General features: G+C 35.8%; 1 protein-coding gene and 1 pseudogene across 2 annotated transcripts in view; one reads left to right on the forward strand and one right to left on the reverse strand.

The window, feature by feature from the left end:
• RAF1 (Raf-1 proto-oncogene, serine/threonine kinase) overlaps positions 1-25,011 on the reverse strand; it is a 55,650-nt gene that overhangs the window by 13,163 nt on the left and 17,476 nt on the right. Inside the window, exons 2-7 of one of the 2 annotated variants that reach the window (XM_036219978.1) lie at positions 10,503-10,737; positions 7,208-7,320; positions 5,093-5,195; positions 4,650-4,807; positions 3,290-3,388; positions 1,531-1,684 (exon numbers count right to left, since the gene is read on the reverse strand). In XM_036219978.1, the coding sequence (XP_036075871.1) occupies positions 1,531-1,684; positions 3,290-3,388; positions 4,650-4,807; positions 5,093-5,195; positions 7,208-7,320; positions 10,503-10,709 (834 nt within the window). In that variant the 5' untranslated portion in view covers positions 10,710-10,737. Of the gene's footprint in view, positions 1-1,530; positions 1,685-3,289; positions 3,389-4,649; positions 4,808-5,092; positions 5,196-7,207; positions 7,321-10,502; positions 10,738-25,011 lie in introns of those variants that run through there. The other variant, XM_036219979.1, reaches the window with a different exon arrangement.
• LOC118602170 lies at positions 8,632-8,750 on the forward strand (annotated as a pseudogene).

Here is a 25,011-nt window from a genome sequence, read left to right on the forward strand (position 1 = left end):
CTTAAACAAAGCAAGAACGTGTACTTTAAAAATTCTGAATAAGGAATAAAAAAATCAAAATCTGTTCTGCCTCTAAAGCACAGAGAGGATTAAGCACAACAGTAATGCTAGTTAAAACAAAAATTCAAGAATTTTCACTTCTGATGTTTCCTCTATTTACAGAGGAACAAATCATATAATAGAAGTAATTGGTACCATCAAGGCTAATTGGCAAATAGAAATAAAATTCATAGCTTATATACGCAATGACCTCCTCACAATAACCTTGTGAGATTCAAAGTGCCTGCCACACACACATGACTACTTTAGACTCCACATTCAGAAAACAACTATTTGTTGAGTCCCTGCCACCTCTAATTTGTAGGACAAGTATGTCTAAAGAGATTTGAGGGTTGAGTGAGGTAAGCTGTGCCTGAGGTGGCAGGTGTCCCCTAAGGTTCTTCAAGAAACAATTCATGATTTAGAGAGAGTACAGTTGTCTCTGATTAGCTTTTTAAAAAGGATTTTTAGAGCCTATCAACCAAACTAACATATTGGTTTCTTAACAAGGTATAAATAGGACAAAAATGCTGTGAGCACCAACCAAATAAATTTAACATTAGTATTGGGCCGGAACTGATTTTTTAAAAAATTTTAATGGCTTTGGCCTCAATCTCTCACTTGTGAAACTTATTTCACTTATCGGCAATACCACACAGTATTTTTTTACTCCTATATACTTTACTACCAAAAAAACAAACAAAAATGAAGACAAGTCTGACAATAAATATAAAATTTAACTTAGTGATTGTTTCATTTTCTGCTAGTCTACTGTCTGACAGTCTTAGCAATCCTGTTAATTTACAAGAAAGCAAAGGCATGAAGAAGAATACCTACTCTTCCCCTCAAACAAAATCGTCTGGACCACGCCCTGGGAGAAGCATTCAGGCTGTTATTCTAGTCCAAAGCAATGAGAAATAAAGAAGAATAAAGAACAAAGGAAGTATTTTAAGTGTATGCAGTTGTTATTAAAGATGAAATAGAAACCAAAACAAACATACCAAAAAGCCAAGAAAAGAAAAAGCAGTTTGAAAACACTACCTTTGGGCACTTGTACATCTCCCTAAATACCTGCTTATTAAAATCCTATGACTCCACCCTTTGATTTCTAAATTAAAACACTTAGTCTTTCAGAGAGTTTGTAGTTCTCCATCACTATTATTTTCTTTCCCACACCAAAATGGAACTACTCTTTATGTATCATACTCACTAGCTCACTGAAATCCTATTCAAGTTTGAAATGGAAAAAAAAATAGTTGAAATATTAACATTTCTTCAGGAAATTTTAGTTCTCCACTTGAATGATGTATCAACTGGATTATTCAGCCAGTCTAAAGATGTAGTGGATAAAAAAGAAATTTAAGTCCACAGACTTCAGAAAGTGCTACCATATTCCTTATCAGGTTTGAAATCCAAAACTCTCTGACACAACAGTCAACCCCACCTGAATAAATGACTGATACCAATCACCATTCCAAGGGGCCCTATTACCTCAATCATCCTGCTGTCCACAGGCAGGGTGGTGCTGACCATGTGGACATTAGGTGTGGACGTCGACCTCTGCCTCTGGGAGAGGGAACCTTCAGAGGAAGGGCTGGAGGTGTTGAATGTGAAGGCGTGAGGTGTGGAGTATCTGTGCTGGGAACTAGGCGAGGAGGAGAAAGACAATTCCATGATTGACACTTAGGCCTCCCCACTGGTAAAGTTATTCATTAAGATACTCTGGGGCAAACCCTACTTGTACTACGACCTTTGACAAAATGTTCCTTTCTTTCAGTATGCACCATTTAAAAATTTTCTTCTGTCTAGGTGCTTTTGCGTGCAAATTTTTGAAAAGGAAATAATATATATGCTTGGAATTCATGTAACAACACCACATTACAAATTTTCCTTTTAATAAATCATCTTTAAAGAATATTCCAAATTTTTAGACCGTCTCTGAGAAAGAATAAACAAGCATCTGCCAATCTAATAAGCTAGCTGGAACTTGCCCAGTGTACAGACTAAATTAGAGAACTTTAAGGAAGATTATTCAACAGATGGTTAGACATGCTGAGCATGTCTGAAAAAAGACCAACATTTTATACACTGTGCATCCTCCCCTCCACCCCCCATAACCAGCTCCTAAAGTCTAATACTGTGAATTCAGTTTTTAGGTTGTAATACCTAAATGTTAAATTAATCACGGGCCTCTTTCAGCCAATGACACTCCCCCACAAACCAAGCGGGAACACAGATTACAAGTATAACACTTTCATTATTTGCTCTAAGGATATTTTGCTCAGATGTAAGTAACACCATGCATGAATAAAGTGATAAAAGGCTAGTTTTCTAAGAGAAATTAAATTGTTCTATTGCTTTAAAAAACTGTCATCCTAGGTAATTCAATATTTATGCCCTCAGAAGCCTGGTTTCTTCTGTGAAATCCTCAAGAAGCAAGTATAGTTTATTGGTCGGTCAGACTTGCTTTTCAAATGATCAATAAAAATAAAAACCATACATAATCAGATATAATTTCAATACAAATTCTTGTTCTAATATATGCTGCCTTTAACAATTCCATGGTAGTTTTACAAAGGCCACTGAATAGTATAGGATTATAATATTAAAGTCAAATTTTGGACAAAGATGTAGATTTTATTTTAGGTTCCAAATTCACATGTAACACTAAGCAAGACATGTGAACTCAACAAAACATCTTAAAGCTGGAAAACAAGAGTAAAGACAAGGTATATTCAAACTCACATAAAGATTAAAAAGGATATTTATATTAAAAATCTAATCAGATTCTTTTTTAAGATAGCAGTCTACTAAATGTCATGGTTTTAGCAACACAAGGTCATAACAAGCATTACAAAGTTGAGGATTTCGTTTTTATTGCATCACTGCACACAGTTTTGGGACACTTTCCCTAAAGATCATCTCACTTACATACTAAGGAAAGCAAAATCTCCAGATCTTTCAAATGTGATATTAAAGGGCACACACTATGATAAAAGAAGAAGCCTGTAGCTAGAGTCACGTTCCAGAATGTAAGAACTACAGGACCACAAAGAGAAAGGTCTACATTCTGCTCTGATACCAATTAAGCTCCCCAGAAGCAGCAAGGGGTTTACACAGAGAGAATGCAAAAGAACTCTTGTCTTTTGTATTCATGTTTCAATCCCACCCATCCCAATTTAACCTTCCAAAAGAAAAGCTCTAAGTTAAAAAATGTTTTTTTGTTTTTGTTTTTTGTTTTTGTTTTTACCTAACAGGAATCCGGGAAACAGACTCTCGCATCCGGCGCATTGTCAAAGAAGGCAGTGCTGGGACCCCACTGTCACCAATGGTGGAATTTGGAAACAATCTAAATAAAATCAGAGAAAGACTAGTTTACAGACTTGCAGTGATTTTACAAAGTCAGTTTGCCTTGCCTTGCAAACAGATCCTTAATATAAACTTTCCTGGTAACATTTTCCTCAACCATTTATTTTAGACTATCCAGAGTTAAGGGACCACCAACATAAATAACTGGATTTGAATGGCTACAGAATGTGAACAATACTGACCTGCCAATAAACATAGAGGCTCTATGTGTTTTAGGAAATACTGGTCCAATGTACAGCTATGTCAAAATATTTTTTAAAGCTACAATAGGCACTATATAGTATAAATCATGTAGAGCTTTTCTGAAAACATTCTGTCTTGGAAACACATATATGAAAAGACTAAACTAAGAATAATAAGTCACATTCAGCACCAAGAGTCATAAATAAAAGGAAAAGATATTGACATTAACGGGGCATCTTCCTTCCATGAGATGAACACTTGTGCTCAGCAATTTCACATTATTCCAGGTAATCCTCAAGAAGATTGCAAGGAAGGTAATAACCCGCTTTTTTCAGATGAGTGAAACTGAGGCTCAGAGGTGGTTACAGTTAGTTAATGACAACACTGAGATTTTGACCCATGTCTGCTAGACTCCAAGGTCTCTTTGCAAAAGCAACATGTCACTACCACAAAGGCAAAAAAGATGTTTTCACTGTGGTTTAATGATAACCTTCCCTTAGTTTATCCCTCAAAAAAGGATAAAACTTCAATTGACTTTTCATATTCCTATTAACAGTTTTTAAAAGTCACTTTGGAACATGTACTTTTAATTTAAACCTTACTAAAAGATATTTTGTCCATATGAAATATATTTTGATAAGTTGATTCTCTCCTGAGAGATACAGATGTCTTTTAAGGTTTTATAGTCAAATCATTTTAAAATTAATGTTTCTTCAGTTTGACATGAAGATAGTATCTATGAGCAAACTAGTAGGTGACACTGTCAAGAGAGAAAAGCCATTAAGTCTTTTAGGTTTTCATATCCCTTTGTTCTTATCTTACTGAATCACAGTATGACAATCTCTATGTAACAGATAATGGTCCTACCTGCTCATTTTAGAGTTATACCACACTAAAACTCACTGGTTTCAGAAATGTCATGTTTCTAAAGCAGATGGTTTCCAGATCATGACAAATCATTTACTAAGTCCAAAAGCCCAACTTGTCAGACAATATATAAGCATCCTCAAAAGAATTTCTACTTCCCCAATGCCTTCTTTGAAAAAAGAATGCCTTACAAGAGTTGTCTGACATTACTCCAGTCCACACACATAGTAGGTACTTTGGTGCTACAGTGCTCGTGAAATTTGTAGCCACAAGTCTGACATCGAAATCCATTTAGCAGAAACTTCTGACACATGTCACAGAAGGCAAGCTTCAGGAAGGTCTTCCGAGCCTAGAACAAGAACATAGATGTAAACTGTGCTGAATAAATGGAAGATGACAAAAGATAAATAATTTCCTTCTATGAAACCCATGAGGTTTCATAGAACAAAGAATCATACTTCCAACATTTGTGAAATTAAAGTATACATATAACTAATGAAGCTTAATTTGCCTTACTGTAGAACAGTACTCCACAGCTTTAAATAATCCAATGACACATATGCTTATTATCTCAGAATTTCCGCCAGCCAAAGCACCCAACATGCTACAAAGAGAGAAGAGATCTGCAACTTACAAAATTGTGTGTTGTGAGGGGAACATGATCCAGGAAATCTACTTGAAGCTCTTCTCCAATCAACGAGGCAGCATCAGTATTCCAATCTAAACGTGCTTTTTTACTAAAGGGAATTTAAGAAAACATAATGTGAAAGGGAAATATTTAAACCAGGTAAAAGTTTAATACCAATAACAACAGCTACTGTTTATCTCATGCTATATAAACATAAAACTTAACTTAATCCTATACAACATTAACTTATTGAATTCGTACAACAAAATTATGAGGGAGGCACTATTATCCCCACTTTAAAAATGAGAGAATTGGGCCTGAAGAAGACATGTTGCTCAAAGCCACATGATGAGTGTAAGGGCCTATGCTTTAATCCAGGTTAGTTGGACTCTAAAGCTAATACTCTTAGAATAAAGTTTTCTTTAAACAATGAAATGTAACAATCTCATGATAAATATTTAATAAATTGAACTTTATGACACTAAAATCCTATAAAAGTCTAAAATTCTATAAAACGAGTTATAAATATTGCTGTAGTAGAAAAATTTAATCGCTAACCTAATTCAATCAAGAAGATACATAAATTGAAAGGAATCACAAATGAAAAGCACTTTTCTATTAACAGGCTCAAATCTGTAGAGTTGTTTGCATGGCCTATAAAGATGACAGGGGGCTTGACTATCTTAATATTTACTCTGAGACTATTCTTTCTGTGTCTAAAGTAAACAAGACGGAAAAATGAACGCCCAATTCCTTTCTCATGTCTTTTCTACTTAATCAGGCCCATCTCCTGCATATGATGAATATCCTCAGGTAAGGAGAGAACACCACACACAACTAGAGTACCATTCAAATCTCCCCCTTTGCCTACCAGAAGACTATTCCAGCCATTTATCTGGTTATCCAACAGTTAATAATCCATCCTTTAAGATAATTCCTTTTACAAGGTCTGGGAAACCGCTATCTTTCCAAAGTCCTGTTTTGCCCTAATGCAGAAAGAGAGGCAGCCTTGTTTTCCAATATGTCATCAGGGGCAGTCCAAGAAAGAACCTAGCCCCAAAACAATGCAGCCTTGAATAAGAGTAGACCAAGCCCCCGGCTGTCTCTGAATCTCTCCCATCTTTTTTCTTAACATATTTATTAATCACAGTTCTGGAGGCTGAAATTCTAAGATTAGGGTGCCAGCATGATTAGGGTTCTGGTAAGAGCCCTCTTCCTGACTTGAAGGTGGCTGCCTTCTCACTGTGTCCTTACAGAGCTGGGATTTCTAGTTCTTTAAGGAACCAGCCTGGGGCTATACCCAAATAAAGATGACATCTGCTTCAAAGATTAGCACTTCAACAAAATGTCTCCTAAGATAAGAGGAATAGCATTAACAAAGTAATTTATGCTCACTGAGGAGACTCATTCCCTAGGCTATATTATCTGACTGGAGAACTCTTTGAAACATAATAGAAGCTGAAGCTCAGTAACAGAACTAGCACTTTCCAAGAAGGTAAACTCAAGGTTATTTCCCCACATTTAAGGGGAGATAACAGATAATGGATAATTATGGACAGCTCTGCTACTTTGGGGTATTACTTCTAGCCTTTGAAGGGCTGCCTCTATCTTTCCACTGCCATTATAGAAATACTATGAACTACAGATCCGCCTTGAAGCAGAAATTCTCCTGCATCTTTTAGCCTCATGTCTGTCAAACTGTAGGGGTTCAGTAAACATTATCTGAATAAAAATGAATAGGTCAATCTCTTGAGAACAGCATTCTTTAACTATAAACAATAATGTAAACACTTTCTGAGTACCCACTCTGTGCACTGCACTACAGCAAACGCCAAAATCTTTGCTCTCAAGAAACATACCATTAGACATCACTGTTTCCATCTATGGAAACAGCATCAACACCTAACATATATTTTATTTTTCAATGCAATGCTTTCAAGCAATAATTTCAAGCTCTTAGTATTTTATTTTTCTGAATTGTCTCTTTATAAACAATGACATACAAATACACAATATTTTACAGGAAGCTAGGGAATTTTTAAAACAATAAAAAGTCATTATTTGAAGCTAGGTGATCCCTACTAGTATAAAGGAAGAAGTGACTAACTTTTGAGTTCTTACCCTTTGTGTTCGTGGAGAAGTCTGAACACTGCACAGCACTCCGGTTGCAGGCCCCTCACCTTGAGTGCTTTCATAAGGCAGTCATGCAAGCTCATTCCATTTCGTACATTGACCTATAAACAAAGGACCATCTTCAAGACCAACACAGGCTGCACACCCTTTGGAAAGGTGAGTACAAATAAATACACCAGTCTATAAGGGTTTATGTAGAAATAGATTTATGACAGTGTTTATGACAGTGTTGCTTATAATGATACACAAACCACACACACCCAGAATGTCTAGCAACAGGTGCATGCTTGAATGAAGTATGAAACATCTGTATATGTCACATTATGCCACTACTCATAACGACTTTGAGGGAGAGGTGCCTATATGTTAATTGGGGGAAAATTATTTTTCAAAATAATACAAAGAGTAAGATTATTTAAAGGGTGGGGCACATGAGAGACAGAGAGGGAGGGAGGGAGGAAGAGAAGGGGGGAAGAGAGAGAGAAAGAAAGAGAGAGCAAAGATATACACCTAGCTATTAACGTCAGGAGAGTGGCTGGGAGAGAGAAAATAATCAACTTTCCCTTTACACCTTTCTAATTCGTTAGGTTTACTGAAATGTACGTGCAAGCAAGAACATCCACCAAAAAGAAAAATAAGCAGAATGGTCTATAAACAAACATGAGTTTTGCTGATCAAAAATTTCTATTTTGACCTTTGTTTGACAAAATAATTGATCTTCCTAACAAAAATTCCATCTCATATGTACTTCACACTAGTGAAAGCAAGCAGGAAGTAGAGGAAATAGAGCTTCTGCCCTGATATAAGGATAAACCCCAATGCAAGTTTAAATAAATATGTGTAGCATTCCAGGTAACTTTAGCAAAGTAAAGTCCTCTACAATTCTCCTGTGCCCAATCCTCAAGAGCTAGATAGGTAACTCAGAGGCCTAGTAGAAAGTGTGAGTACCCAGGGTGCTAATAACTGTGGCCATACAAAACTTTCAACTAAGATCTTAAGAGTTTTGATAAAAGCCCTATACATTTTGTTTTTAAAGTCAATAAAGTTAGTCAAAAGTAGGGCAACTAGAAGTCAGTATGGCCAGTAAGGAGAGCAGAATGTAAATCTGCAGGGCTTGCAAACTGTCTACAGTTGATTTCCCCTATTGGTGAAAGTGTAAAAGCTAACAGTGGCCAACCCAGCTCCTTCTTAAAGGCAGGTGGGTGGATGTCTGTATTTTGAAGGTTTAAAATATTTTAAAACATTCATTTAAAATGTTCCATAACAAGTTTATTTTAAAGTTTCTCGAAGTAGCGATACTCTTAGAAAGATTCCACTAACGTTCAGCTTTTCAGAAACAAAACTACTATGTAAAGTGAAATATAATGATCTGAACTGAACTATAAAGATAAGACTTTAAGAATAAGGACAATGTCTACTGCCAGGCTATCCTGAACAAGCCCAATCCCATCAGATCTCAGAAGCTAAGCAGAGACAGGCCTCGTTAGTACTTGGATGGGAGACCACCTAGGAAGACCAGGTGCTGTAGGTGTAAAAATAAAAAATAAAGGACTGTAAACTGACAAGGTTCCTGCAATCTGTGAGGTCAACTCAAAAAAAAAAAAAAAGAGGACAACGAAGAGTAAGAAACACACACTATCATGACCTGCATCAAATAGTGTGCAGTAGTGCTTTAAAAACTGCAAAGTGATTATCTGTGTTATATCATTAGCGTTCATTAAAAGTAACAGACTCCAAGAGCTAGATGGTTCTTTGTCCTCTAATCTAGCAGGGTTCTCAAATGTGGTTGTCAGTGGAATCATCCAAGAGGCTTGTGAAATACAGACACCCAACCTCTCCCCTCTAACACCTAAGGATTCTGATTCAGTTAATTTTGAATGAAGCCTAGGAATCTGTATTTTAACCTGCTTGTCAGGTGGTTCTAATGGTCCTCAGCTATGGTCCAATCACTCATCATCATCGTGACCATCATTATCATAACAGAGAAGGGAGGGGAGGAGGAGAGGAGTGGCAGCAGCAACAGTCAGAAATATGTTTATGAAACAAATAAGAAATATTCAAAGAATAAGCAACTACCAATTATTACTTCTAAAATTAACTGAAATCAGATATACATCCTGTAATTCTCCTCTCTACAACTCCCCATGAAGACATGTTGAAATTAGTTAAATCTGACTAATTTCTGGAGTCCACTAAGTAATGATGAGAGTTATTTTGAGTTTCAGCAGTGAAACAACCTAAGGATGACCAGAAACAGCTGACTGGTGGTACTGTCAGTCAAGTGACTCCTTTCTCCTTCAGTGCTCCCCTGAAGCTGGGTGCCTGTTAAAAAAAAAACTGGTTCTTCCAGAGATAGATGGTCCATCTCTGGTCAAAGAAATAGGAGAAACTAAATTTCTCAGCCAGAACCTTTTTCTGAACTGTAGAAGAAATCAAGTTTCCAAATTCCTGGTTCCAAAATGAAGGCTCTCAACAACTACATAGAGATAGAAAAAAAACTCAGAAATAATCATAGCTACCATTTTACTCATGAATTAGCCAATAAAATCAGCATGAGCCTCATTTCATAAAGGTCAGGAACATGAGACTCAAAATATTATATAACCTGTCTAGATGACACAGCTAATAAAAGGAAATACAGGGGTTTAAATTTGGGCCTGGTTGTCTTAAAGGTCCATACACTTAATCATTATGCCAAACCAGGTTTACTAATCTCCCAGGCAAACTGGTAGTAGATGGGGATGGAGAAGATAGCCAAAATAACACCCAGAACAGCACCAGGCAGTCTTCAGCTTTCCCTCACACTCACAAAAGAAGTATAAAGGAATTTATTAGTAAACTAGGGAGAATGGAAGTGTTAGAAACAAAATGAGAAAACCTGGGACTGGACTTCCCCATCTCTGAATCTTGCCTCACCTAGATACAAAGAATAAACACACTATCCTGATTTTACACAAAGAATGAAAATAGGAAAGGAGGAGGCATAGAAGTTTTGAACTAAGGTTTTCTCAAATGTCCACCCAAACAAAATTAGCATAACTTCGCTTTTTTGTTTCAACCAGGAAAGCATCATAACAGAAGGCAGGCTGGAGGTGGGAAAAAATAGGGGATGTGGAAGGAAAATAGCAATATAAAGCAATAAAATCTGCAACTGGAAAGCCAATTAATAAAGACCCTATGTGACAGTGAAGATTTTTCCTGTTTATAAGGTAGGTAATATGATCCATAATGTTTTCTATAGGGGGATGAATGGCTCAATTTTCTGAGAGGAATGTTCACATACCACCGTTCTTTGCTTGTTTGGCAAGAAAACACGGATAGTATTGCTTGTCTTAGAAGAGTCCGTAAGTTTGCCATCATCTGACGCCCGACGCTGGTAGCCAAACTGCTGAACTATTGTGGGGGAAATGCAGCTGGGGCCATCGAACACTGCGTCTTTGAATCCAAAACCATTGCTGATCGTCTTCCAGGCCCCCTGTATGTGCTCCATTGATGCAGCTTACACAGTACTTAAAAACCTGGTAAATAAGACAAATAACTGTAATTCTAAAACAAACGCCATTAATGCAACAACACAATATATAAATTGTGAAAATAGTGATATGTGGGCTTTCTTATAAGTGATATCTTGTGCTTAAATAATTTAATCAGAAAACTTCTATATGGGTATATGTCCATAAAACATTTCATAGACAACTCAAAAATTAGCAAAAGTGGGGACTAAAGATCAAAAGACTTATCAAGGGTTGGTTATACCACAAGTTAAAAGCCAACCTGAAACATGATCCAGGTTTCCTGACTTTTACTTTAATACTTTTTCAATTAAATTTCTCTTCTTTGGTTATTGTATATTAAGTATGAGCAACTATCCTTGAGTATGAGTAACATATTAGCACTATGAGAAATTTTAAAAAGTGTAAACCATAATTTTGTTTTCAAGGAAGAAAATTAGTGCTTCTAGAATGTATTAGACATTTTATAAATTATCTCATTTAATTTGTTTAAGAATCCAAAAGATTTTAAATCCCTTCCTCCATGTACCCTTTCTTTTTTAAAGAAAGAAGGCACAGAAAAATCATGCTACTTGCCCAAGTATACCAAGGTGATAGGTAAAATAACCAGATTCTATATCTGTTTAAAGTTAAAGCTCATGAACTTTCCACCAGAGTTCCGTTTTGGTAAGAAACAAAGCTTATAAACAGAAGCAAGCAGAGACAATCATCTAACCAAAAATAACCAAACGTTTTAATTAGGCAAAAAGAAAACTACAATAGAAGTCCACAGATAGTCATACAATGACAGTAAGTCAGATACTCTGCAGTGAGGACATAAAGTGTGCCCTGGCATTGACTGGGGATCAGCAACCTGCAGAAGTCAGAGGTTTGTTTCTTTCTTGAGAAAACGGTGAAGTTGACAAGGAATCCCATCCTTTTCAAGCCTTCCTCCTTCAGAAATGTTTGTCTTATTAACAATACCTACCATTTACTAGGTGCTACTATTATGAGGCAGTAATACTGCATATGTTCCACTCATATTATCCAACCTATTCCTTAGACTGATACTCTAGACAGGAATTATAGCCCCATGTTACAGCTGCTTTAAGTGGCAGAGCTGGAATTCAAAACAGGCAGCTTTGACTCCAGAATCGTACCTTCTCATATATAATACACTTAATCAGAGCTGAATGGCCTAGAAATAAAGACCATTTAATTTAAAATTCTTGTTTTCAACCAAAAGTTTCTGCCTAAATACCCACTATGTGCTAAGCTCTTTCTCACATCACATCTCTGAATCAAGAAGTTGTGATAGATATTAACTATTCTTAGGTGACAGTTGAGAAAACCAAAGAGCTTTACAGAGTTACTCAAGATCACAACAGGGCTTTACTCTCAAACAGTCTTTTCTGGAGACTATAGTAATAACTTAAAATTTTTAAATGTTCTTAAAGATTGATCTAGTAATTCAATTCTCTATCGGAATTTATCCTACAGAAGTATACGTGTATAAAGATATTTGTACGAGTAGTTTCATTACACTATTGTTTATACCCTTGAAAAATTGAAAAAAGACCAAATACCTAACAACAGAGGATTGTGTTAAGAGCCATGTGATAAATGAAGTAGATCTGTGTGTGCACAAATGGGAAAAAGCTATCCAAGACAAAAATGAAAAGCACAGCTTAAACTCTTTTAATATTAATCTAGAAAGAAGGAAGATCTAGAATCACAGGTGAGAAAATGTGGACTAATAAACAAGTATCAACTGATTATTTTAGCAGAATTGTGAGAAATCTCTACTTTTTGTATGTTACCTTCTTCCTTCTTGCTTCTTATATCTTATTATTACACTATAAACTTCTATAAGCCTATCTTATTTCTGTAAAGGAGAGAGGGGTGGGACAAGATCCCATAGCCTTCACAGTGGAAGGGCCATGACACACTGCCTCCACCCCTGGTGCTTAAACCTGAGCCCCGATACGCTCCTAGCTCTATCCCTCAGTTACCATGAGGTCGCTTTTTAGGGGCACCTAAATCTCCTATTTTCCCTAGATCTTTTTGACCAACTAAAGAGGAAGAGATGAAGTTCACAATCAGATGAGAGAGAAAAAGATGAGAGAGAAAATTCATCTAAGCATCTCACTAGCCTAAAATGATGTTGGCTCCTATGATCTACAAATATAAAGCAACCAAAGCAATTTTTTAAATGCAACTCATTGTGTCCCTCCCTTTTAAGACTCAGAATAAAAGTTAAACTCCTTTTTGAACATGCCAAGCTTCATACTTCGGGACTTTTGAACTTCTTATTCCCTTCAACTAGAAGGCTGACACCTCCAGAAACAAGCAAGTTGGCCTTTTCCCATCCTTAAGGTCTTAACCTAAAAGATCTCTTTAGAGACGTTTTCCTAGCTCCTCTAGCCCTATCAAAAAATAATTCTGTCTTATTTTCTTCATGGCACTTATTACTATACCACGTTAAACTGTTTACAGATTCTGGTCAGTACCCTAGCCCTCCTTCAGTTTCATGAGGGCAAAGCTCTGCCAATCTTGTTCACTGCTGTTATTCTTTGTCCTAAATACAGTACCTAGAACATGAAAACACATAAATATTCATTAACTGAATAAGTTAGCAACCAGAATAATGATGCAAAACTATAATTCTTGTAATAGAAAAGACCTAGTAAATATGAATTAAATCTCCATTTTGTAGTACACCTTTAAAAAATATCTGCCATTCAGCAAAAGACAAACTGCAATAAAATAAATTCTGTATTTAACTGTGGAGGAAGACTATATTATATAATCTATTGGCTAAAGAATCCCTCACAAAACTTTAATGTAGCTTAAATCAAAAAACATAGTTATTTTATAATGAATTCTAAGTCTTATAGGCACTTAAAAAATAAGTGTTGGTGCTTAGTAGAGAACATAATATAATAGCTGTTAAAAAGTGACAAAAGCAAACCTATGTTAATTCTCAAGTTTTAGATTATTTATCACTCATAATTTTTTTCCTATGCTACATCGAGATCACTTACAGGCTAAGCAATATGCTAAGTCAGTGTTTTCCAACCTTTTTCACGTCAAACAAAATTTTTGTAAGGCATGCTGATGTAAGCAGACAAGCTCAGGAAGGCCAAGGACCCTACCAGTTGTCCTGGGACTGATGAATACACCTCTAACCTGTTTATCACATAGGAAGCTCTATGCTAGGGTATTCTTTAATCAAGGGTACACGTCAGAAAACAAGAAAGACCCTATCTTCTAAAAACCATAGAGCAGCAACATCAATCTTAAATGGAGACATTCAGAAGCCCCATTTAAACTATTCTTAAATGTAAATGTAAAAACAAAAAAAAGTAAACGGAGATGTAACATAAATGTAAATCTAACTCTAGTATTGTGATCGCTCCCTCTAATCTGTTGACTAAATGCTCCAAGTCAAAAAATATATATACACCTAGAGACATACTGCGACTAGACAGTCCAAAGTAGAAATCAGCTTCTGAATGTGAAAGATCTTTCAAAGTTCCAAAGAAAAGTTTCAAAAGAAATAAATTATCTTATGAATGGAAAAATTCACTATGTTGGAAGAAATTAATCATTTTAAAAAAAGAGATACATATCTCCCTTTAAAGGATTGCTATTCCTGATATACAAAGAACTCCTGAAAATTAATAAGATGAAAAATGCCACAGGAAAAAAACAGGTAATTAAATTCGCAGAAGGGAAGCACAAAGTCCACAAATGTATGTATATACATTTGAGATGCAAATTTTAAAAATAAGACTAGTTTTAATATCAAATTTAGAAAAAGTAAAAGACTGAAAACACCCATCAGAAGCACTTGAGGAAATCTACCTCTCATTATACTTGCTGGTAGAAGTATAAACCACAACAGTCTAACAATTTAATAGTGCCTATTAACTATTTAAAGACTTAAATTTACATACCATTTGACAGACTAGCTTTCAAGGGGATAAAAAAACAAAAACAAAAAAAAACCCCAGCACTACAAAAATACACAGGAATATTTTTACTGCACCATTGTTTGTTAATATCGAAAACTGTGAACTACTTCAGAGTCAAAGCCCTGAAACTAAACTAGAACAATTTAAAGCAAGACTGGTTTACAAACACAAGCTAAAGGGTTAATTTAAAGAATATATATCTAGACTTTTTTGTCTAGAAAAATATCTAACATTATGAAAAATTTTACTTTGTTTTCCCTGAGCAAACTTTTTTAAAAAGAAACTTGAAAGCTTTAAATAGGGAGTATTTTAAACTTTCATATTTAAGCAGAAAAACTATTGGACATCACTGCTTAAACTGTAAATTATTTTCCATAATGTAAGAATGGGGCCAATGTCATCTGTCACCAATACGTTTTAAAATACTTTAAAGGACTTTACATGTTGTATAGTATCAAAAGTAAACCAAACATTAAGAAAAAAAATAAATTTAAAGTGTTCATGAAATGTTCATACTTCTTGGTATTCAACCCTTACATAAAAGTGTGTTTTCAAAACAGGATTATTAAATATGCCATTTGAAGACAACTTTGCTAACAAAAAGTTTATATGGAATCCAAATGTAAAAGTGCAATGATAAAAATAATACTTTTTTAGGTAACTCTCTTCACATATACAAAACAGTAGCTTTATTATTATAAAATTCCCTGATCTTAAACACTTAATTTAGTGAAATAGCCTGAGAATTTGTATTCTACAAACTAAACATTTACCTTTAGAAGAACAGACATGGCATAGTCATAATTTCATTTAATGTGATAGCTATATTCTATAAATTATTTAGGAAGCCTACGATTTATTTCATATGAATTATTCTAGCCTATTCTAGAATTCAGGTTAAACTAGTTCCAAGCTGCTTCCTTCTGCACTCCAGACACCTTCCTCTACCCATCCTATCCCTAGCATCAAAGAACACCTCAGAAATCAAAAAAGCCTAGATCCTACCCTACTCTGCTTTCCCCACTTTGGCTACACTAAAGAATTGCCACAATGGGCCTAACCACAAAGTCAGTCTCTGAAAGACCCTAAGGGTAAGGATATCTGACTCATTAACTACTAGCTTTCTCAGCTTTTTGTAGTTGCCCACTCTATATTTGTAAATCATGAGTTCATCTAAATTGCTCTGAATTTATTACTTCTAGCCAACATTATTTCTGAGGGAGGTAGGTTCCATAGTTTCATCAAAAAGTTTGCCTTTTACTGGCTTCATGCTTTATCCTGCCATACTGGAGTTGGAAGACATGTTGTTCACTCAGTCACATACTCTAAACTCTTTCCAAAGCTTTATTTTTCTATACCGAAATGTCCATCTTTACTATCATAGTTCATAAATGAAAATAACCTCATTTATTCTCTACATGAATATTCCTATTTAGAAATTTAGAGATCTATCCAAGTTTCTATATCTAAGTTAAAAGATGGTTTTATAAATTTTAAATAGTACTGAGTTTAGAAGAAAACAAATAACTGTAAGTAGAAAGACACACAACCCTGAATTATGCAGCAGAGGACTGAAGAGTCAGAGGCCAAGCCCCTGAAAAATCTGATAGACTATCTTGAGATCCATTTCAGTTGCCTTCTTTGGGCCCTTTTTTGTGGTGTAACTAAAATAAGCACCCAAAAGAGTTTCAAACAAAGACAGAGTAAGCTCCTTCTTCTTTATAATGGACAGTTTTTTCAAGAAAGACTTAAAAAAACTCAAGTCTTTTTTCCTAGAGTATAACTCAGCACTATTTCAAACTATGAGGTATGACCCATCTTATTACTAGTCAGGAAACCATTTTAGTGAATCATAGCCAGCTTTCTTAAAAATAAGAACAAAATGTAACTCACATAGTACAGGTAAGTACTATTTTGAGAAATCTTTGATTCAGGTACACACACATAATAAAAAGTATTTCCTAGTGTGGATCATCACTAAGTTTGAAAGCTACTGTATATAATTCTAAAGTCCAGAATCCTTAGAAGAGTTTGCATAGATTTCCAAAGGCATTTATCTACACAAAATACATCTTCCTGCACTTAAATGATCACTTTTTTTAAGGACCCATCTAGTCTTAAAGTGTCTTTGTTAGTTCTACCGATCTCAGTGTGTGCTAATTCCACCTTACATCACATTTAAAAATAGTCATTTCCCCTACTTCATGTAATTCTTCTGGTTTCATGTATTTCTTTGCTTTGTGGACTCAAAAAAACTCTGTATATTAAGTTTTCATTCTTTTCTGAGGTACCATTAGTTTATTTTGTGACTTTATCATTCAAATTTACTAAGAAGACCTCTAATGACAGAGAGAGTAACCTGATACCAATCTCTTAGGTTACGTGGTTCACTAACTTAATACGAAATTTTTAAGACATGGAACTTATCTACCCGTGGTTCTCACATTATACTGCCTCATTTACCAAATTATTTTTGCCCAATGTTGACTTCTTTTACCTCTCTTAATAGCCCTTCCTCTACTTTTCTCATTCACTGCTTCTTAGAATGATCTTTGTTACTATGGGGCCTCCGTTTCCTGCCTGCTAAGATGATGTTCTCTTCTGCTTTCAAATAAAATACCAGATGAGAGTGTGGTGTTAACTCTATTTCAATGAACTTAATGCAGACTCCCTCCTAAATTTAAATCCTTCTGCAAAGAATACACAACAAAGATTATAGTACGCATCTTACAACTTTTTTTCCTTGTTCTTCTAAATGATTTGAGAAAGCCAATCTTTGTACAGTACAAAAACCCTAAAAGGTACAAAGTGGGTTTGTGGAAGGAAGTCTTTATTTGAGGGCAGGCCCTCAGTAAATTCTGTATGCTTCTATTGAGGCTTTAGGTCCTCTGTGATGTTTTTCAGTTAAAGTACCTGAAATTCTCCCTCATAAAGCCTCCCTTCTTTGCTTCCTATTCATAATTTATTACTCCCTCCTTTTTTTCATTTTTATATTATTCATATATATTAACAGCACTTGTACTGTAATTATTTATGTACATATCTGCCTCCCTGCCTGCTCCTTGAGGATGGTCTACATGTCTTCTTTGTTCTCCCTTGTTCTCCCAGAACTTAGCATGACACCTGACCCACAGGAATTATTCAACCACGACTTCAAAACCAATGGAATGGTAGGTATAAGAGCCACAATATGTTAAATGTTAAAATTTATGTAAATTAAGAAAATGGCTACTTTTAAGATGTAATATAAAATTATAAGAAGCATCCATTAAAAAACACAAATATTTAACAAAGACTGATTGGCTATCTAAACAATAACAACAGTAGTTTGCTCTCTAATTTGACACCTGCCAAAACTCACTAGACAACAAGGTATGTCCACCAGAAAATAAATTTCTTAAAATTCTGTACCAAACAGCAACAATAATGACATTGAACCCTTCACATTTTAGTATGTACATCATGTTCCAGTTCTTTACATACGGTACCTCATTTAATCTTCCCAACAATTCTATGAGAAAGACTATTATTCTGATTTTGGAGATTAGGAAACAGAGGAGCAAAAAGGTTAAATGAAATTGTCCAAGGTTACATAAAAAGATAGAGAAATGAGATTACTGACAGAACATCTAAGGTGAAAAGCACTTGCAAGTTTTACCAAGGTTTTATCACACCACTGTTCTTTATTCTTAAGGTAGATAAGATCAGTCTATTTCTGGGACAAGCTAATGCTCAGATGAAGTACCAGATTTCAACCTTGTGGCTGCCTGCTCTAGCTTCCTCATAGCTGTCTCTTTCCTTCCACTCTGGTTAACTTTTTAAAAATTACACTTTTATTTAAAATATTAGATAATAAGAATTAAATTTAGGGAGAAGGATAAAGCAGAAAGGTTACCCATAACCTTATCATCCTGAAACATTTTTTTATATCATTTTCTAATATTAGAACAATACATGGATATCAGTTCAAAATCTATCCCTGTCTTTTATTGGCCTTCTGCATAATTGCTTAACTTCCCCCACGACAATTTTCTCACTCAATCACTCTTGCAATAGACATTACTAAGCACCTACTATGCACCAGGAACTACTCTAGATGCTTGGGTTGAGCAAACACTTGGAAGTCAAGGATTTTGACTTGCAAATAGCTGGGGAAACAGCCAGCAAAAACCCTAACGCAAGAGTGCCCTGTGTACAAGGAATAGCAAAGAGATCATAAAGTTCAGTGAAGTGAGAGTACAGTTGGGGAGAGAAAGGACATGCAAATAACATACTGCCTTGTAGGTCATTCACTGTAAGGACTTTGCCTCTTACTGAGTGAAACAAGAAACCAAAGCCTTGGAAAGGTTTTGAGCAGAATAGACAAAATATGCCTCAGGTCTTAAAAGGACTGCTCCAGCTACTATATTGCAAATAAAATACATAGATAATAGATATATAATTATGGAGGAGTTAAGATGATGTCTGGGCTGAAGAATTAACTGTAAAAAAAGGGATAATATTTCATTGACTTATGAAAATTGTTCAATTAATATTTATAAGGCCCTTAGTACTGTAATATTAGAGATGATATTGTTATAGTTTTTGCCTTACAATAGGACATCTAACATAGGTAATGAGACAAGTTAGAAATTTAGCCCATAGCCCATGCTTCATTGACTAAGCTTTGTACCTGGAACACAACAGACACCATCAACCTGGAGGAAGAGGATTCTCCAAATTTACATGAAGGGGGCAGTCCTGCTAGCTGAGTTATGGACCTTTTGCTATTTGATCACAGTGTCTATGGAGTTAGCTGTTGCCTTAATCCTAGTCCATGTGTATGCACAATCACATTCTTGAGCCAAATCCTATGCTACATTGTTTCCAATTTAATTTTAAATATTTGATAATTATTTCCCTAATACTCTGTTGTGTTGTAATTTATTCTTACCTGTTTTTAAGTCACACATTTTTTCAAATTTTAAAATCTCTGAAATCAGAACACATCATACAAAACAATGGTGTACCTCATTTGTCCTAACAGAGAACCTGAAATAGACAACTTCGAGAACACAGGTATTTTGCTTAACAACCTAGGCAGGAGATTACTAGGTCAAAAGGTAAGAATTATGTATGAGTACTGCTACTGTCATGTTTTTAATATTTTTAAATTGGCCTTGGGTGAATTTTTGTTTTTAAGATAAGCTTATTTTCTGAAGCAATTTGTCACTATTTTCTCAGATTTTTTTTTTTTTGGAGGGGGGAGGAAGTGGAGGGATAACCCGGAAAAGGGTTTGTGCTACTTCAACTTCTTAGAAGTAACAAAGGGTTCTAAAAGTTTAGAAAGGGTAAAGATACAGGTTGATAAAGGCAACACCAGTGGGTGTAACTTTTAAAAGAATTTCATATCAGGTCAGCTTTCTAACTTCAGGTTACATATTGAGTGAGATTATACTCCTTCCAAGAAAAATTTAACTCAACAGCCTAGTATCCAAGAGCTCTCTGAAACACTTCCAATAAGGCCTAATGACTTTTATTCCTGGAAAGTTAAAATAGAAGGCCTCTAGACTAAGGTGCAGCTCAGAACACGGATGCCATTCTGAAAACTATGTTAATTGAATGCTTGAATGCAAAGACCAACAGCCTCTTCCATAGCTGGGCAACCAGGCTCGAAGAAGCTGACATGAGTTCCCCTACCTTAAAATGAAGCTCAAAGATAAATCTAATCCAAAGATCCCATCAGCTGTTTAATCCTATTCTTTTAAAAATAAGCAGACTGCCAAAGATTACCAAACATTTTAGGAAAGCCCCTAACATGGGTGATAAAGACCAAAACACATGGAGGAAAAAGCCCAACTAAATTACTTGAGCTATCAGATTAACTGGAGTTATCAGAACAGAGCTCATCGAACGCCTAGCACACTAAATTTTATAATAATGGAGAACCAGATTATATACACTTCTAGAGAAAAAATACCAAGGACCAGGAATCTGAATGGCTTCAAATTTCTCAACACAGAAAGCTAAAATGGAAAAAAGCCTTCTAAATTCTGAAGAAAAATTATCTCCAATTTAGAATAATCAATAAAACTATCGATGGAGTAGGAATACATTTTCTGACATTTGTAGTTACAAAAATTTTACCCTTTTTGATCTCTTTAAGGAATTTGTTACATGCATAAGAAATCGAGCAAGAAAAAGATTTGGAATATAGAAAATAGGGCATTATTACTGAAAAAAAGCAAAGGAAATCCCCTGAAGGCCAAAGGAGGGAAATTCCTGAATGACAAATATGCATCAGGAAGAGAATCCATAATTATGTGACCATTTATAGCAACCTCAAACCACCACCAATAATACTTACCTACATAATGGCTTTTTCTTTAGAGAGGAAGGGAGGGAGGGAAAAAAAAAAAAGAGACGGTGGGGATAAGTGAAAGAGAGAGGGAGAGAGAAGAGAAGGAAACAGCTCATATTTTTTTTAAGTTTTATATGATTCTATAGCCCTTTAAGTACATCCTTCCTTGTAGAAGGAGTGGTTAGACTTGTGCTGTCTTGAGATATTCTAGTTGGTTGAACAACCTGAACAGTCTAGCAGCACAGGGTATCTCCAAAGCATGGGCCCTACAAAATGACTTTAGAGGATTTGTGAACAAAACATAAAATAATACTAAATCAATCAAAGATTATGATAAGGAAAAGATCTCAGTTTGGTATCTAATACTTCCTAATCTGCCTTAAAAAAAAAAAAAAAAAAAAGAATAGAATTCAAGCTCAAAACCACTGACAGACTGAACAGAGGGGAAATCTTCATATGGTTACTGAAAAATAGGATGAATAAAGTGGACACTGATGGAGTTGAAACAAAGGTGCTGATGAAGCACTACCAGAGACTGAGTGAACCAATGGGAACCCCTTTTGATCCCCCAACATTAAAGGGCCCCAAACGATCCATTCTATTTACTCAAGTAAAATGAGAAATCTGACCGGGAATTCCCTGGGGTGATGGTTAGGAAGATTAATCAAGGCCACAGTCTTCTGTCCTCACCTCCAGATGGGAACCCAAGGCCATATGCACATATGTGGGTAAAATGGCCACGAGTAGGAGAAACTTTTCTGGAACTCCATGATACAGGAACCCAATGCACTGTAAAACCAAAACCTGTTGCTGAAGTTACACTAGTAATGTAAAGAGGCTGCAGTAATAAATATAAGGATTGATGGAATTAAAAGTTTGTAGAAAAATTGCGGATTTTGAACAGATTTTGTGCGAGGTAGTCACATCTCCTCTATTTGAATGTATTACAGGGAGGGATATTACGTCTGACTGGGGATTGCTTCCCCAATCTAATAAAAATATAACAGAAATCATGTAAGTCCACCCTCAGGTCAGTTTTAATTGGGCATGCTAAATGGAAACCATTAGAATTGCCCGAGTCCACACAGGTGGTTAACTTAAAGTAACAGAGACTACCTGGCGGACAAAAACAGATGACCACATTAATTAATGATATGCTAAATAGCCTTTCTGGTATCAGGAACCAGGGCTCCTATGAGAATTTAATGCCTGATGATCTGAGGTGGAGCTGAAGCAGTGATGCTAGTGCTGGGGAGCAGCTGCAAATATAGATGAAGCTTTGCTGGCTAGCCCACTGCTCACCTCCTACTGTGCAGCTCAGTTCCTAACAGGCCACCAACTGGTACCAGTCTGCAGCCTGGGGGTTGGAGACACCTGTCCTAGAAGATGGAGTGCTCGTACCAATGAATTTGCTGTAAACAGCCCTTTGTGGCCTGTGAAAAAAGCAGATGACTGGCTAACAGTAGACTCTCAAGGCTTAAATAACGTTGTAGAGCCCATAGCATCAGTAGTTCCAGACATGGTCTCGACCATTCAGAAAATACAGCAGACTAAAGGAGGCTGGTACTTAGTGACCAGCATTGCAAATGCTTCTCCATCTCAATCAGAAAAGAGCCAACTACAATTTGCCTTGGCAAGGATCCCAATTTATTTTTACCACGCTGCCACAGAGTTATCAAAACTCACCAGCTTACTGTCATAATTTGGTCAGAAAGAATCTTAACTTGATGTAGGTCTCAAGTATAAAAATATACTATAGTAATGACATTATGATAATATCAGAACCAAAGAGTAAGCCAGAACTGATTTGAAGGCAGTGGTGATGCACATAACCAACTGGGGCTGGTTAATAAATCCAGCAAAGATCCATGAGTTTGCCTCCTCTAAAGTAAGTTCTTTGAGGGCAGGAACCAATCTTCAGCTCCCTCACCTTGCTTGGAATTTGGCACAGAGCAGGAGGTCAAATATGTACTGAATAAATGAATAAACAAGCAGCTCGACCACTGCTTCCTGACGAATGTAATTCACCTGACAGCATGCTCTCTGAACTGATGTTCCTTGGTCTAGCTTCCTGCGTATTTGAAGTATAGGTGGTTTAGGAGTAAGCTGGGTGCTATTCTTTAAGTTTTGGGGTTACAAGTAACATAATACCCAATTCAACTGCATAAACAAAAACAATTTACTGATTCATTCAACTGACAAGACCAAAGGCAGAAGAATGGCTTCAGGAAGGCTTGGTCTAATGTCTCAATGACGTCATTAAAGACCAGGTTTCATTTTCTCCTCCACCTACCTTGGTGTTTGCTTCGACCCCCCACACCCCCAAGTCACAACATGAGTGACTACAAACATTCTGAGAACTACATGCATCCTCATTTAAGTCTAGGAGGTAAACAGCATTTCTCAGGGAAGCTCTATGGACTAAGGAAGCCCCAAACATGATTCTACATCTTACTAGCCTTTAGTGAGTCACTATGACCAGATCATTATGTCTAAATAGCTGGGCTTTACTGAATGGCTTAAGCTAATCAGGCTCTCCCCTAGAGCTAAGGATGGGGTCGATGTCATTAAAACAGAATGGTTTTGCAACAAGAAATAAAAGGTTGACAGTTCCTCATGGAAAAATATGAACTACAGTTACCATGAAGAGATAGAAACAAACAGAAATATCCTTAAATCGGCCTAGTGTGCATATTCCTAAATTATATAATCAAAATTCAGGTAATATATTTAACTTCAAGCTTCTCAGGTATTGCCATTGTCCATACAACACCCACCCATGACAAATCATACAAGCAACATGGGTCTTCTTAAGCCCTTACAGCTGTTCTTTCTTTAACAAATCTCAAGGGAAAATTCTTACAATGGTGTAGCCTGATGAGCAGGCACGGGACACGATACTAGAAGTTTTCTTGTTCAGTTGCTACTCTGGAACACATTTATCACTAGGACTAGGGGCATAAAGTTTCCAGAAAATAAAATGATACATACTAGAAAAAGGACAGACTTGACAGGTAAAGAAAAAGAAAACCAGCCATCTTTTAGGCGTCTACCATGAGGTGGGCCCTGAGCTTATAGATGTTTATATGCCATTTCATTTAATCTACATAACTCTAAGGCAGATGTTAATCTCAATTAACAATAAGACTCAAAAAAGTTACATAATTTGCCTTACCCGAGTTTAAATCTCAGCTCTGCAACCAACTACAAACGTAACCATAAATAAGTCACTACCTTTTTGGACCTGAAGTTATCTTCTCTGAAAAACATGGAGTTGGATGAGATGATCTATAATGATCCTTCCAGCTCTAAAATCTTACTATGATCCTAGTGTCATAAAAATGTAACATATTAAAATTTTCTAATATAGACTACTGCTTCCCCAGCTTTCCAATTAGACTATACCAAACAACCTTTTCTTAATAATTTATAAATTGCTATAATGAGTAACCTCTGGTTACTGACAACATAAATACAAATTTTGGAATCACTTGTTATTTCCAACAATTTTACTCAAGACTTCTTAGTGAGGGAGGTTAAAAAGATAATTAATATTTTTATAATACACCTATTATGAAGTAAAATTCAAGAACCAAAGATTTAAATAAAACATGACTTCAAAGAACTTGCAGGTTTAAAAGAGTAGGTATTTAACCTTCTCCAAAATTTAATGGAAAAGTTTCAAAAACAATTAATATAATAAATGTAACATAGAGTTTTGTCTCTCAGTTCTTGTACTCTGCCAGGGCCACTTCTATCACTATATTTACCTCGATTAACTCCTTAATCCTCAGCATGTGCTCATGACAACCTGGTTTGAGAAAAAAAGATAATCAAGTTTGTGTGTAAAGAAACACAACAGAAGAAAAAGAGCCTATGGACCTAGCCTTACTGAGTAACAAAAAGGCTTTACTTAGCACGGGCTTACCTGCAAGATCAAAGCTACATTCCAGAAGATTAAGGCCACCAAAATTCCAACATCCA

This window comes from Rousettus aegyptiacus, unplaced genomic scaffold (assembly GCF_014176215.1).
Source record: "Rousettus aegyptiacus isolate mRouAeg1 unplaced genomic scaffold, mRouAeg1.p scaffold_m13_p_4, whole genome shotgun sequence".
NCBI lineage: Eukaryota > Metazoa > Chordata > Mammalia > Chiroptera > Pteropodidae > Rousettus > Rousettus aegyptiacus.